Consider the following 15697-nt stretch of genomic DNA (forward strand, 5'->3'; position numbering starts at 1 on the left):
AAAACACTGGAAATTAGATTAGCCTGGATAGCTCGGTGGTCTGAGCATCTGCCCGGAAAGCAGAAAGTCCGTGGTTCGATTCCCGGTTCAGGTGAACTTTTTTCCATGTGTTTTCGGCCTTCATTCCATCTCCACGCCACAGTGTGTCATCGTCCTGCACTCATGTTTCTGTCTCTTTGTTTCAATTTCTATTATATGTTATTATGATTGTATATTCGCCTGTGGCGACTTGTGTGAATGTGAATTTGAAATATATATGTATGTTCTATGCTCGAGCCGATATATCGGCTCATGGCACTTTTCGCCCGTGGAGCAAAAGCCGGTATATCAGCCCGTGGCACTAAGAGGGTTAATATAGAAATATAGACCTCGGGGGATTTGGTGTATAAACCCCCGCCGAAAACACTGGAGATTAGATTAGCCTGGATAGCTCGGTGGTCTGAGCATCTGCCCGGAAAGCAGAAGGTCCGTGGTTCGATTCCCGGTTCAGGTGAACTTTTTTCCATGTGTTTTTGGCCTTCATTCCATCTCCACGCCACAGTGTGTCATCGTCCTGTATACAGTAAACTCTCGATTATACGAAGCAGGATTTTACGAAGTTTTCGATTATACGAAGTGATAGTGCGGTCCCGGCGAAAAGCCTATGCTAAATACATGGTGATATTCGATTATACGAAGTTTCGATTTTACGAAATTTTTTGAATTTACGAACCCCGGGTCGGTCCCCAGGAGCGAAAGGCATTCGTTTATACGAACTATGGCGAAATATTTGTCAACAAAACTAGCTACGCCGGCGTACGTAGCTAAAAAAATCAGCGCTTCCAACTGTGGTTCATCAAAAGTGTGAAATCGTAAATGATAGTGCAACTTTTGGAGAGAAAGGGTTCGCCTAAAACCTCACGGTGGGAAATTAGGGGAAGTAGGAGTTAAGTAAAATATCGTGACTGACATAATGCCTCCATTTACGTGCCTATTCGTAAACATCGCATCGACAATACTTCGTAGTTTAACATGTCAGGAAGGTCGCGCGGGGTATTTCGTACACTCCTAATTAACCTTTGTACTGCTGTGAACGTACCTGGTACGTACGCAAGGCAGGCTGCTGTGAACGTACTTCGAAGACTAATTGACTACTTTTCGCCGAAGCACTTCGAAGGGTCCCTAATCCGGGACCCTTTCCTCGACGAGCTCACCCTCGCTGGCCCCTGTCTTCGACCCTCCGAGCCTTTCTCCCTAAAATGGACCGCTCCGACTGCATTTTGAAAATCTATCAATCAATGCCGTCATCAAAAATAACTGTTTGCATCGCACTCCTGCCAATCAGGCATTCAAGTACGTCTCTGAACCGTGTTTCTGCGATGAGAAATAACGATGTTATTAACTTTGCTAAAATGGCCAAGTTAATAAAATTGTCATTTTTCATTGCAGGAACACGGTTCACAGACGTACTTTATTTCCTCCACTACAATCGGAAATTGCTGGAAATCGGCCGGATTCCCTTTGATAGCGCATCATGAGGATGTTCTCGAGGTTGGTAATTGATACAACTAGCCTACTAGTAATTCTACTGCTATAATATCACGGCTATAGTTGATTCGTTACGTTATACCTTCAGGAAGCTGCAGTGGATAAAATCGCGGAGGAGATAAGAGGCTTAAAAGATGATTTTGAAAAATTCTTGGAAAAAGCAGGAAGAGCACAGCGCGCAACATCAAACGATTATATTGCCCTTGACGATGATCTCCGAGCTTGCGACAATGGGACCGGCGCGCCGGTACATACGTCGGAAGAAGCAGCGGCCGGGACTAGTCAGAATAGCAGTGACGACGAAGATGAAAGTGAGGAAGCAATTTCACCAAATAAAAATGAAGTACACGCTGCCCTCCAAACATTAAGATATTTTGATCTGGCTAACGAGTTATGTCCCCAATTTCATTCCCATTTATGCAAGTGAGAAACCATGGTGGAAGCGGCGATGGAGAAGGGCAAAAAGAAAAAAATAACAGATTTTTTTAGTAGTATCTTTTCGTGTATACAATAGCCTTCCTGAGTAAACAACTTAAATATCTTAAGTATTGGGCTCTATTAACCACAAACTTATTTTTCAGGCTACTCGTAATGAAGACGCACTTCTAACTCTAACCATGAACTTTCTTCTCGCGCGTCTCCCCGTTTTCCCATGCCGAGAGATCTTTCTTTCCTAAGTCTTTGTTTACTTCCTCCCGCGGCCTTCTGCTGATCTTGCTGACACTCGCCTTATGCATCCCAAACCCCTCCTTCCCCAATAGTTCCCATTCACTCCCCCCCTAAGGTTACGGAGGTTGAGTGCGTCGTAGAAAAATACGCCCCCCAAACGTAAACTGACAATGAGGCAGAGCTGAAGGCCCTTTCCCCACCCTTCTTTCTCCTGCCCCCTTCACCACACCATATGCTGACCGCTTCTTTCCTCAGGCAATCCCCATTCCACTCTTATTCACCCCACCCACTGGGAACGTTCCCCGATTGTGAAGAAGGGCATGGTTCATCTTTACCTGCAACGGGGGTAAGTTATTAACCGGAGAGAGGCTGAAGAAGTATCTTCCACTGTCGGGGAAATGGTGCCGCGCTTATAATTGTATCTCTTCTTCTCTGCCGACGTTTCAATTGAAATTATTTTCTTTGCTCTTTCCTCACTATATTTATTTACGATTACGGCGCGACTACTTTTTAGTGCTAAAGCAAAGAAAATCTTTTCTCTACGTCAATGATTCTTTGCAGAACTTTCAATACGGCGGAGAAAGGGACACGAAAACTAAATGAGGTGAATGTAAAGGTTTTTGCGTGTCATTTTTGGGAATTCACGCAAGTGAACCAATACTTAACACACGTTGAGAAATGATGAAACATCTCTTGTAGGAAAACAATCACTGCGGATAATAACGTTTCTCTTTTTATTTCTCCGATAATATGTTTCTCCTGTCGTTTTCCGGTTGGAACCTTGCTCCTGTTGGCATAAAAAAAGAGAGAAATACTATATGAACGTTGCACTTCACACCCGGTATGAAGAATATGGTCCTGATGAAGAATAAAGTCTTTCGTAGCAATGTCTGCTAAGATGACGAAGCACAGTATCCGGACGGAGAACTCAAACAGAATTTACTTCTAATATTCGCCAGAAGATAATCATATCCTACGTAATTTATAATCGTAACTGAATCTCAATGAAATAACTAATGGAAAAGATAGCACATTCAACTGAAAATACGGAGTAACTCGAAATACTAACTTACGAAGGTTATTTTGGAAACGGGTGGAGGCCCTCGTTTTTCTTTTTTTTCTCGTCACTGAGCGATAGAGGGCGACATAAATGGCGGTTAGGCCCATAGTTAGGCCGGCTGCCGCTAAAATTCCGTGGGTGCTGGAAACAAATATATATCTAACGCGAACTTAATAGTTGTTATTCGCTCCTAACCACAAATTTATAACATTAAATTCTTATAATAAACTTAGCAATTCATTATTTGATTACGTTTTCTAAACTGGTCGAGAATTTCTTAAGCGATCGTTGATGTTGAAGTATGAACGAGAAATGGGAATTTTATGGTGGTATAATTATTTAACGATCTTTCACAGCATAAATCGATAACAAAAAGCATTTTCTATGAATTATACCGAGAATAATACCGAAAATAACCACCGAAAACATTTAAATAAGACCGCTCAAGACAAAAAAGGGCGGAAGAAACAAAAGCGAACATTTTTTCGTGACTTATGAAAAAGGTTTGAATTTACGAAACTCGATTTTACGAAGTGCCAATTTTCCGGTCCCACTGACTTCGTAAAATCAAGAGTTTACTGTATATGTTTCTATCTCTTTGTTTCAATTTGTATTACATGATATTATGATTGTATACCTCAAAAACGTCGAATTTTGAGGCCAGCCTCGGCTCAAACTTTGAGGTTAGATTATTGTCGGCTCAAAGCGTTTGAGGTGACTTCCGCCATTGCGAGAAGATGATGATTATTCATCCATGATTATTAAACTCTTCCGTTATTTTCTGCCAACATCTTGCCTTGCTTAAAACGGACTCCGCATCCGAGCGCTTACACTCAATTACGTCCTTGTACTTGACCATGAACATACATACATGAATGTTCATGTACTTGACCACCAAATTGCACAAAATTTCCTGCCCCTGCCTGGCCATGCGCTCCGACTTACAAGGGGAATACACGACCTTCGGGTGGCCGATTGAGCTCAAATTTTCTGATTCGGTAGATCACGGCTATCAATTTAATATGCCGAAGCAAGAAGACGCCGAAGCAAAACGGGTCTACGGTACATATTCGGTATTTCCTTACGTCTTTCTCAAGGCTGCGGTGGCCCAGTGGTAACGCTGATTGACTGTGGATGTAAGGACGGCGAGTTCGATCCTCTCTCACGGTACTTTTTTTATTTTACTAAATTCTTCGTTTGCAAGTTTCGGGATGCTACTCGAACAAACGGAGAACGTGTTCTTTCCTCCGCCGCATCGACTGCCCTGTATTTTTGACGGTATACACGCGTCATTCACGCTTACGAATAATTTTCTCAATTAAACTCCCAATGAAAGCATAATCCGTCGAGAGGGTGGATTTCCCTCCCAATTAATAATTTAAATGTCATTATTCTGACCCCACCCCTACAGAGGACAATGGGGAACTTGCATGAATTTTTTTTATTTCATAGGCGGACAGAAAATTATTTTCTGAATACAACAAAGAAAACCGCATGTAAATCTGAGTTTTCCTTCGCGAGATATTTAATGATAAATATAACGAATTTTAAAGCACGGGAAAAACTCCCTCACCCCCCAAGCCACTGCCGACGAAGCCTCGATGACGTCAAAGGTGCCCAAAACTTCACGCGAAGCTATTGTTGTGATTGTTTGTAATAGTTTCCAGCAGTTGTGAGAGCTTCGTTTGTTAGACGTGTTGATTATTTTATATTTAAAGATAAATATCCGACGATAGAGGCTTGGAAGCCCTCGTATTTTGCATTATTTATAATATTAATATCTGAGTAAGGGCATAAAATATAAAACTGGAGCAGTTAAACCAAAAATTTGATTATACCTAAATAACATCGTTGTAGGAGTCTGAGCCACGGCCATTGGAAGGGGGATACGTTAATTGTAAGTTGATGTTATCGATGGCATATCATTCATTTAAGTATGTAATTAGAACGATTTTGATGTTTACTAATGTCCGCTTAGCTTTTATATACAATAACTTCATCCGTTTATTCGTAGGTACCGGAGAACCGCCGACCCCCCGCCCCCCACCTACACGCCCTCAGAAGAACGCACCCCCGAAGACCCTTCTAGCACAGAAGACGTCTTTCCCCCCCTTCCACACCATTTCCCTATTTCCTATGAGCCGAGCTGGAGGAGACTTTTATGATATGACGCGGTCGAGGGATCTCCTCGTCGAGCTAGGCCGGCTTCAAACGAGGCCATCCTCAACTTCAACTTCGAGGGGACTTTTATGATACGGGCCTTAGGGTCTTCGTCGGGAAGGAGACAAGGAGATACTGAGGAGGAGGACAGAGGATGCCCAAAGGCTGAGGGGATTAGGATAAGATAGGGGAAGGGAGAGGGTGGGGAATGGGGGATGGGAAAGAGAAGGCTATGGAGATCAGTGGGCCCTGTTAAGACCAGGCGGGTTGAAAGCTTGGTATAGCCAAATGGAAGACTGCTCAAGAGTTTTCAATTCTAGTGGTGAGGCGGAGGGTGGGAGAGAGGCAAGTATTCCTATGTGAAAGCAATCATCAAATTCTAAATTGTGGGAAAAGGCGTGGGTAGGGACAGGAAGCAAAGCAGATTGGGAAGTGGGTTTGCAAGAAGCTCGATGGTTGTTAATCCGTAGGTTGAGTGAGGTGGTGGTTAAACCAATGTAGAAGGCGGGGCAGGAATTGCATAAAAGGATACAAATTACATTACTAGTTGTACAGGTGGGGGATGGAGTGGAAGGAAGCGGAAAAGTGAGAAATTTGTTAGGAAGTGACTGGGTAATGAGGATAGCACACGTTTTGCACCGGGGTCGTTGGCAAGGGATAGGTAAAGAGCTAGTACGAGTGGTGAACCTTGAGAGTGGTTTAGTCGCTTTGAGAATGGAAGATAGATTTGGCGGCCGACGGAAGGATAAGGATGGACAGTTAGAGAAGATTTTTCCAGTAGTGACATTGTTAGAAAGAATCGGAAAAAGGCTTTTGATGATTCTGTTCAAAGCCTGCACGCCCGGGAAGTATGTGGTGGAAAGGGAGAGATGTGTGGTTTGTTTCTTGGTATGAATTTTGGGTTTGTAAGTATTGTGTAGGATTTTCTTACGCAGAAGGTTCTCAGGATATCCTCTACGAAGAAGGGAGTTCTGTGGCCTCTTACTGAGAGAAAGTAAGGAAGGGATTGTTTAGTATGTGAGGGGTGACAGCTGTTGAAGTGAAGATATTGTTGTTTGTTAGTAGGTTTAATGTGGACTGAAGTGATGAAACTTTTATTTTCTAGGGAAATGGTAACATCGAGAAGTGTTATTCGGGAGGGGGAATGGTTAGGGGTAAAAGATAGTTCCGAGAATTCACTGAGTGCCGAAATGAAAGAGCTCAGTGAGTCTTCTCCATGAGGCCAGAGAAGGAAAATATCATCTATATAGCGAAGCCAAAGTGAGGGTTGAAGTGGGTAGGATGATAGGAAGGATTCTTCAAGGAGACCAAGAAATAAATTTGCGTATGAAGGGCTGAATCTGCTTCCCATGGCGCAACCTTTGATCTACAGATAATGTTTATTGTTGAAGGAGAAGGCGTTTTTAGTGAGGATTAGGCGAGAGAGATCGACTAAAAAGTCAGTGCTGGGTATCTGAGGTGTAGGTCGATTGTCAAGAAAGTGTCGAAGGGAGGCAAGGCCTTCTACATGAGGTATAGAGGTGTATAGTGAGGTCACGTCGGTAGTGACCATAATGATGTCTTTATCAACCGGGAGAGAGGTAGAATGGAGGCGATTAAGGAAATCGTACGTATCTTTAATGTAGGAAGGAAGGGAGTGTACAAGAGGCTGATGATAATAGTCAACAAAGGAAGAGATTCGTTCTGTGGGGGAATTTAAAGAGGAGACGATTGGGCGACCAGGATTGTTTGCCTTGTGAATTTTCGGTAGAATGTAGAAGTGAGGGGTTCGCGGATGGGGTGGACATAATAAGGAAATGTCACCACTAGAAAGGCCCTCTTTTGGTGCTTTCCTTTTTAAAAAGGATTGGATGTTTCGGTGAAAGGCAGGGTTGAGATCATGCGAGGTAGGTGTGTAGGAAGAGGTGTCAGAGAGTTGTCTTTGGGCTTCGGTTAGATAGTCGGTGGAGTTGAGCACAACAATAGTAGATCCTTTGTCTGAGGAAGTAACGACAATATCAGACTTTTTTCTCAGATTGCTCAGTGCTCTTTTTTCGGTAGTGGAGAGGTTTGTTCGAGGATGAAGAGAGTTAAGAAAAGCGGGGTCCAAAACTTTGGAAAGAAGAAGATTGGTGAATATTTCTACGGGGTGATTGGCGGGAAGAGGTTTCGGTTCGTGAGGCGAAGGAGGTTTGAATTTAGCTAGAGAGGGATGAGAGCTAGGAGTTTGAACAGCGGCCGGAGCCGTTGGAGAGGACTGAGCGTCCCAGAAGAATTTCCATTTCAACCGTCGGCAAAACTTGATAGTGTCGCTTACGAGCATCACAGGATCGACTTTGGGTGTGGGTGAGAAAGATAATCCCTTATCTAGCACGGATATTTCGTCTGGAGTGAGGGAGTAGGAAGATAAGTTGACCACCGTATGCTCCGGAGACATTATCTCCAGAAGGGGGAGAGGAGGAGTGGGGGGGAGGAGATAGGCGCTGCGGGATCCTCTGTGGAGGAGGCCAGGAGGCTGGGCCAGGAGGGGGAGCAGGGAGGTTGAGAAGAAGTGCAAGGTCGGGTTTATAGAGGTGTAGAGGTGGACTGGCAGATGGGGGATTTGCAGTGATTAGTGGTAAAGATAGTCCGTTTTGAAAAAAGGAATGGCAGAGGGAAGACAGTTTCTTCAGGGCTTTTTGACGCCTCATAGTGAGGGAATCATGAGCAGAAGTAAGAATTTTGTGGATAATTGAGAGTGACTGTGGGCTGCAGAGATTGATTATATTAATTAGAGATTCAATGTAAGATGTGTATTGAGAAACCAGGGTTTTGTATTGGAAAAGGACACAGAAGCACATGTTGAATGATAGTTGGAATTTAAGAGAATGGAAGAAGGAGTGAAGACTAGGAGGTAGCCCTGATTGGGGTAGCCTAATGGTGAGTCCATTGGGCACAATGCCTAAGGAAAGACAGGAGGATAGAAATTCCACGTCCTACAATTCAGGGACTCAACATTTTTTCTGTCAGAGTTTTATTTTTCAAGTTACTGTTGTAGTAAAATATGCGATTTTGATAAAATCCTATTTCATTGTTAATTATTTTACATTTAAAGCTAAATTAACCCTCTTATTGCCACCAATATTTGGTGGTACTAGTGAAAATTGCCAACCTAAATTTAGGAGTTTTGTAGCACTTTATGAAAAAACACAATATGAAGTTACTAAATTTAGATATCAATGTAATGTTTTTGTTAATTTTACTAAAAAGGAATTATTTGTTGATTATAATATTCTAATACATTGGATAAAGGTTTAATTTAATTTTTACAACAATATTAGTTTGAAAATCTGTTCTATGCTCAAGCCGATATATCGGCTCATGGCACTTTTCACCCGTGGAGCAAAAGCCGACATATCAGCCCGTGGCACTAAGAGGGTTAATATAGAAATATCAGAAAAATACTGAATTTATCAAAAAAAAACTGCTAACATCATTGAGATGTTTAATGCGCTGTTCTATTAAGTCGGATGTATAGGTGATGACAAGCGATTTTTCCACTGTGGAAATTTCTCTTATTTTCCAACTGCGGAGGACTGAATGAAATTATTAAAAGGTTACGAGCTATTTACCTCTATTGCCTCAATTTGATTTCACAGCTATTTTCAATACATATATTATTTATTATCTTCTGGTGGATACAATTCAAAATGTGTTGAAAGCAGCCTTGAAGTAAAATTAAGGTACTTGTGGTATAAAGTTCGTGTTACTTTTTATTTACTAATATGCGTGGTAGAATCCCACCAGAGTCAGCCTGAAACAACTCTGCATACTCAATAAATGTTATCCCTGGCTCATCTGTATTTATCTTACAATTAGGGTCATATTCTTAGCCAACCTTGTAGGGCCAACTGATCCTTGATACGTCATCAGCCCCTACGTAAACCAATGTCGCCCTGCATGTGGCTGGTTTAGGAACTAAAAAGCCCCTACTTGATGTAGGTTACCAGAACCAGCACTACACCCTACAAAAACATGGTGGCTAAATTTCGTCTGCTGATCAATATCATGAGAGAATCTACAAAATAATGCACATTAAGTGAGATGAGTTTGCACGGACCAGTTTAAAATGTACAGAAACATAGCGGAAAGGTTATAATACTACTATATTATACCACAGAGTTATACAGAAGACTACCCCTTGTTGGAGAAATGATATACCTTTCTTCTTTCTACTATTCTCCATAGGATGTCAATGATATTCCCAAAAGATTTCCACTGTTTTTTTTTTCAAAAACAAGCGCATCACCCTCCTCAACATGTGTGTGACTGGGGATATTGGTGGAATGGGTGAACTAGGGGAGGCCTTTCGGGAGTGCTCTGCTAGGCTCTTTGCATAGCAGACCACTTCAGATTCCCCTGGGAGTTTGAATAAGATCCTGCGCTGACTGATTCGGATGCGAGTGGTTTATCATATTAACTTTCCTTGGGATATGACAAACAATCGGTGAAATCTATTCATGATTTACTGCATAAAGCAATACATATTAAATAATACCACTAGAAAGATGGTTGCCTTAGAGTGTGGCAATGTAACTTTGATATAGTTCGCATGAGGAGCATATCAGTAAAAGTGTTTGTCCAACATTAAAATCGACCGCAAAAACAAAAATAAAGGTTGCCTGCTCTTTTCAAAAGGGATGATTGTCAACTATGCATGCCTACACAGTCCGAGGTTTTCGTGAATCGTCAATTGGTTGCATACCAGTTTCCTTAATGTAACCTAGATTATGTCTCCTTCGGAAGAGGGGCATGTTAGGCAACTAGGAACAGGGGAGCGAATCGAGTAAGGAAATTTTACTTATAACCCTCAGTGCTCAATATTTTAAACTTGGTATTCGTAGGGAATTTTTTCATTGCTTTGAAATGGACTCCCTGAATTCGTGACCAGGGTATTTTTAAATTGGTTCTTAATGGCTTAGCTGTTAAATTGAAAATGGTGCCCCATCATTCTTGCTGATGAATCTTACACCAGATTGTATTTAATTTTGTAATGCTCTAATCTTTTTCTTTTGCGATTTAGATGAGCATCTTGGACCTGAATACCTGCCTGAGGTACCCGAGGATAATATAGGTGGCTTGTCTGAGGTAATTGTAATACCATCCAATTAATTACTACAGTTTTGATTAGCATTATTAAAATAAACTATAATAGTGTTTCCTTGGAAATGGATAATTAATTTTTATCTTTTTTTTATAGCATGTTGATCCCATTAGTTTCCATGAGGTAGAATCTGAACCAGTATCCATAGTAGAGGGAGAATTCATGGATAATGATTCAGTAACACATTTATCACTACCAGTCAGTGTGGCTGTTAGAGAGAAATTGCATTCCGAAGCCCATGGTTGGCAAAATTCTGGATCATCTCTAGAAATTCCCCAAATGTAAGTGCAAATGAATAAATTGCTTTGAGTATTGATGTATTTTAACAAGAAATAAATGTAAAATAATAGAAAATACTGGATTTTTTTATTTCTTTTGCAGGCCAGAGAAAGATCAAGAGAAACCATCTTTGCATTTGAAAAAGAAAAGGAAGAAAGTTCATTCTCATAAGAAGCACACAGTTGAAAAAGGTCGGAAAGCAGAAATTGGTCCTAAGGCTCCACACAAAGAAGCCTTGCTAAAGGCACGGTATTCCAAGGCTGAGCTTGCGGCGCGGGAGGAAAGTTTTATGCAAAGCTTACTCTCTTATGTGGATACATGTGTAAGTTTCTTGGTGCTTGGGTATTATGTAAATGGAGGGCTTTTGATTAAATCTGGCTGTTGAACCTATTTGGGATGATTTCAAGTATCAAGTTGCCATTTATGGAGTCCAGTTCTGGAGTCTCATTGATATCACATCATCTTCCTCACATTGCTGTGCTGAATGAATGAAAAGAGTTATGCTTTGCAGTGAGTCCTACAGTTTGGCTTTTGGGAGCTATAGTTATTGCTCTTGGTGGAACAGACCACTTGAACGAGATTTATTGACTTTTAATGTGCAAATGGCTCAGTGACCAGGAAAATAATTGCTTTTGATATACTTAATGCCCCTGAAAATCACTAAAGCCCATTTAAACTTTCCAATACATTGTAATGGTTCAACGTCGGTTGCCCGGATGAAAAACCGCGAAAACCACCCATAAATGATAAACCTCCTTAAGTTGCCAGCCAGGACGATTTATCGAAAGATTTCAATTAGCATTACAATAAATGCGGGGGATTCCTGTTCGCAGCTTATTTCGTGGTGAAGAGATCCTAATTGGGGTAAGGCGTGTGACGGACCGGCGGCAGGTGAAGGAAAATAGGTTTCGTAGGAATACCCAAAGAAATGCAAGGACCCTTTCATTCAGCATTCACACAAATATATTCAAAATAAGAAACATCTTACATGAGATATTTAACGAGATGAGTGAAAATGATTGGGTTAGTGATGAATGGATGAAATAACAAATGATTTATGCACTTAGCATTTGAAATTACCATGAAATAATAATAATAAAAAATATTTAACAAAAGTCAAAAATATATGCCGTTAAGCGGACTCGTTTCAATTATTAGACTTCGTGACACTTTTTAATATCTGGGAAGTAATAAAGTCTGTCCCAATTGCACATTTAAGTTCCGTTACTGACTAAGTTCGAGAATCATGAGAAAAATCACTGAGGCGTCGATGAATTTCACAAGGTGCCTTAACAGTGGCGTATTGCTGCATACGGGGACAAGTACACGGACAGGGGTGGTATCACTGGGGTCAGGGCAATGTAACTTAACGTGACCTGGATGACCACCGGATGACTCCGTTCTTTGGTGCCGTGGTTTGGGCTGGACGCAGGCTCGTCTATTTCTGTGCGGCCTCCTTTTTTCTTGGAGACGGCAATGTGCGCGGCCTGGCTGCCCCTGGAACCTCCTTGGCGACCACTTTCGGATTTGAGTGGATCCTCTGACTTGGCTTCCCGTCTTCTACGCCGATCGCTGCCTTTCGCCTCACTTTTTCTCGTAGTGCACAGTCAGCAACACGATTTACAATTCTCTCTTTTTTCTTCGGTGCGTTCGGCTTTTGTACACTCCCATCGGGGAGTGAGGGGGTTCCCATGCACACGCAACACATACACAAAAAAATAGGGGGAAACCTTGGGCCATTCAATGGGGCTGACCTCCACTCACACCGACTCACTCATCCACTCCACCTTGCATACTTGGGTAGGAAAAAGGGGAGGGGGAGGATGGGAAACGGGTGAGGACGGTGAACAAGGGAATAAAGGCTAGGGTTGGGACGGCTGCAACCGTCACAACATATACAGTGGAACCCCGATCTATCGTTCCCGCATTGATCGTTTTCCCGCATTCATCGTTCGCCGTCCCTGGTCCCAAAAAAGTCCCTTAAAGACAATGTAATTTTTTCCCGCATCTATCGTTCCCCGAAGTATCGTTTTCCCGCATTGATCGTTTGCAGATCACGGTCCCGATGTATTTTTTTCTCGCATTCATCGTTTGACAAAAATGAAACGACGTATTTACAATGTGCCTGCCTCGGTGGCGGCGGGGTAACGTTCTCGCCTGCCAAACAAGAGGTCGCGGGTTCGAGTCCCGCCTGGGTAGGTTTCCCCGGTCCAGGGCATGGTCGTCTGTGTACGTTTACTTGTTATATTTGTTGAACACCCCGGTGTAAAATGGCCAATAAGAGCTGTATCCGGTGGTTTGAGAATAAAATAAAATAAATAAAAATAAAAAATAAAATGTGGCATTCACAGATTCCACCGGCACATAGTATGAATCTTCCCCAAGAGATGGAACCACCATAGGGAGCAGCTCAGGGCCGTGGGAATGTCTACGTTGCACAGTTCTCACAATCCGCTGCCCCCCTCCCATCAGCCCTCGCCCCCCCCTCTGACTCTTTCTTCATCTCTGAAACCAACCAAGAGGCATTTAACAACCCAGGTCACGTTTCGCGATGGGTTCATGTTACGAAGACCATAACTCATTAGCTTCGAAAGGAAATATCAAGTTACCTGAGAATGATAGAAAAGTATTTCACCCCTCCTCCTTTCTCTCCCACTGACCTTTTTCATAAAAGACGAGGCAGAGGAAACTCGATACCCTCACATTTGAGCTTCTCGGCCATTGATCCAACATTTTTTTCCGGAAGCAATATCAGGTAACAAATTATGACTACTATAAATCTCTCTTGTCAGATTCACTAACAAAGGAACATCTCAGGATATTTAATTACACACACATTGGTCGCGCTTCATCCTCGACAATCGGCTCAGCGTCAGTTCCAAACTTCACCTCGTACGAGTGGTTCCGTATTTTCCTATGTTCACTGAATTAAAGCCAGTGTTTTCGGTGAGGCTTTGTGATGTGTGGTGTCATTTTTATTAGTTTTATTCGTCTTCGGACCATGGCCGTCCCGAAGAAGCAAAAGAGAACTTTGAAAGATCGTCTCAAAATAATTAAAGGAGTGGAAAAAAATGCGGGGGACAAGCAAGTTGACATTGCAAAACGTCTCGGGTTGCCTGCAAGTACATTAAACTCTATAATAGCCAAGAAGAGTGAGATTTGAGAGTAAATAGACAGATGTGGAAGCGCATCCAAGAAGAGAAAGACTGGCAAGGAGTCTACATTTGCCGAATTGGAAACGGTGCTCTTCAATTGGTTCCAGCAGGCACGGGAGTCTAATATTCCCGTTGATGGAGTGATATTAAAGGAAAAAGCGAAGATTGTTGCCACCCAATTGAACGTTGAAAATTTTAAGGCTTCTAATGGCTGGATAAGTCGATTCAAAAATCGACATGGTCTTGTATTCAAGAAGTTGGCGGGAGAGAGTGCAGAAGTAACTGCTGAAAGCACCGATGACTGGCTGGAAAGTCTGCCATCAATTCTGGAGGGCTACGATCCACGAGATGTGTATAATGCGGATGAGACTGGTCTGTTTTTCAATGGGCTTTCGGATAGAACATTGGCCGATAAAGGAGAATGCTGCTATGGCGGTAAATTATCCAAAGACAGGCTAACGGTTTTGCTTTGCGTGAATAGTGATGGCAGAGACAAGCAAGTGCCGATTGTGATAGGGAAATCGCCAAAACCGAGGTGCTTCAAAAACGTACGAAAATTGCCGACAAAATATTACGCAAACAGTAAATCATGGATGACGACTGAAATTTTTATTTCGTTCCTCCATGCATTAGACGTGCAGATGGGGGGGCAAAATAGAAAAATTATCCTCTTTGTGGATAACTGTGCAGCACACCCCAAAGACACATCTTTTTTGAGGAATGTTAAAGTGGTACGGTTCCCAGCTAACTGTACAAGTACGCTCCAGCCACTTGACTTAGGGATTATACGCAGTTTAAAAGCGTACTATAGACAACGCCTTGTACAAAAATCCATTTGCCTAATGGAGTCAGGAAAGGCATTGAAGAAAAAACTTAACGTACTTGAAGCACTCCACTACATTATGGCAGCATGGAAACAAGTGAGCCAGAACACTATTCAGAATTGCTTCCGTAAAGCTGGGCACAGAAACCCGATTGATAATAATATACTTGCAGACGATGATGTTGATGATTTCGGTCAAGACTGGGAAGAACTCTTTAGAGCCCAGAAATACGATTTTCAGAGCTACGTTGCAGTAGATCATCATGTGGTTACAAGTGGCACTGAAACCATTGAAGAACTGTGCGAAGCATACACTACTACTGGGGCTGTAGAGGAAGAAGAGGAAAACGAAGTAGAAGTGATCCCAAGCTTTGTCGAGACTTACGAAGCTTTACAAAAAGTGAAAGCGTTTTTCTGTGCGCATAGTGAAAGCGATGAGGATCTTGAAAACATTTTAAGTCTCAAAAAATCATATTTTCAATTACGACAAAATACCGCTAAGAAACAGAAGACAATGCATGACTTCTTTCAAAAGCGTAGTGATTAAAATGTGAACAGTTTTAATAGTGTATCCTAGCCAAAAGTAATTCAATACTATTATTTAATGGGTTTTATCAATTATAATTTGCGTTTGTTCGACAAAGTTTGTTTGCAACCAGTAAAATTCCAATGTTTGAGGTAGTACCATAGAGTAAGTATATACCTACTCTATGGTAGTACCTACGGTATTTTGGCGATGAGTGAGAGAAGTGATGAGCGATGCATTCTCGAGTGAATGAATCAGTGCATGGAATGCAAATAAAAAACACGAGAAAATAGGAGGGAATAATAATTTTTTTAAAGCCTTATAATTTTGAAGAGGGCTTTCCTGATTTTATGACATCCCATCAATATTTGACTGC

General features: G+C 42.0%; 1 protein-coding gene across 4 annotated transcripts in view; it reads left to right on the forward strand.

Moving 5' to 3' along the window:
* Positions 1–15697, forward strand: part of LOC124171687 (DNA-directed RNA polymerase, mitochondrial-like) — a 343150-nt gene that overhangs the window by 18182 nt on the left and 309271 nt on the right. For all 4 annotated transcript variants that reach the window (XM_046550928.1, XM_046550930.1, XM_046550929.1 and 1 more), the window contains exons 4-6: positions 10458–10522; positions 10635–10819; positions 10920–11139. In XM_046550928.1, the coding sequence (XP_046406884.1) occupies positions 10458–10522; positions 10635–10819; positions 10920–11139 (470 nt within the window). The remainder of the gene's footprint in view (positions 1–10457; positions 10523–10634; positions 10820–10919; positions 11140–15697) is intronic.

The sequence above is a fragment of the Ischnura elegans genome, chromosome X, assembly GCF_921293095.1.
Source record: "Ischnura elegans chromosome X, ioIscEleg1.1, whole genome shotgun sequence".
In the NCBI taxonomy this organism is placed as follows: domain Eukaryota; kingdom Metazoa; phylum Arthropoda; class Insecta; order Odonata; family Coenagrionidae; genus Ischnura; species Ischnura elegans.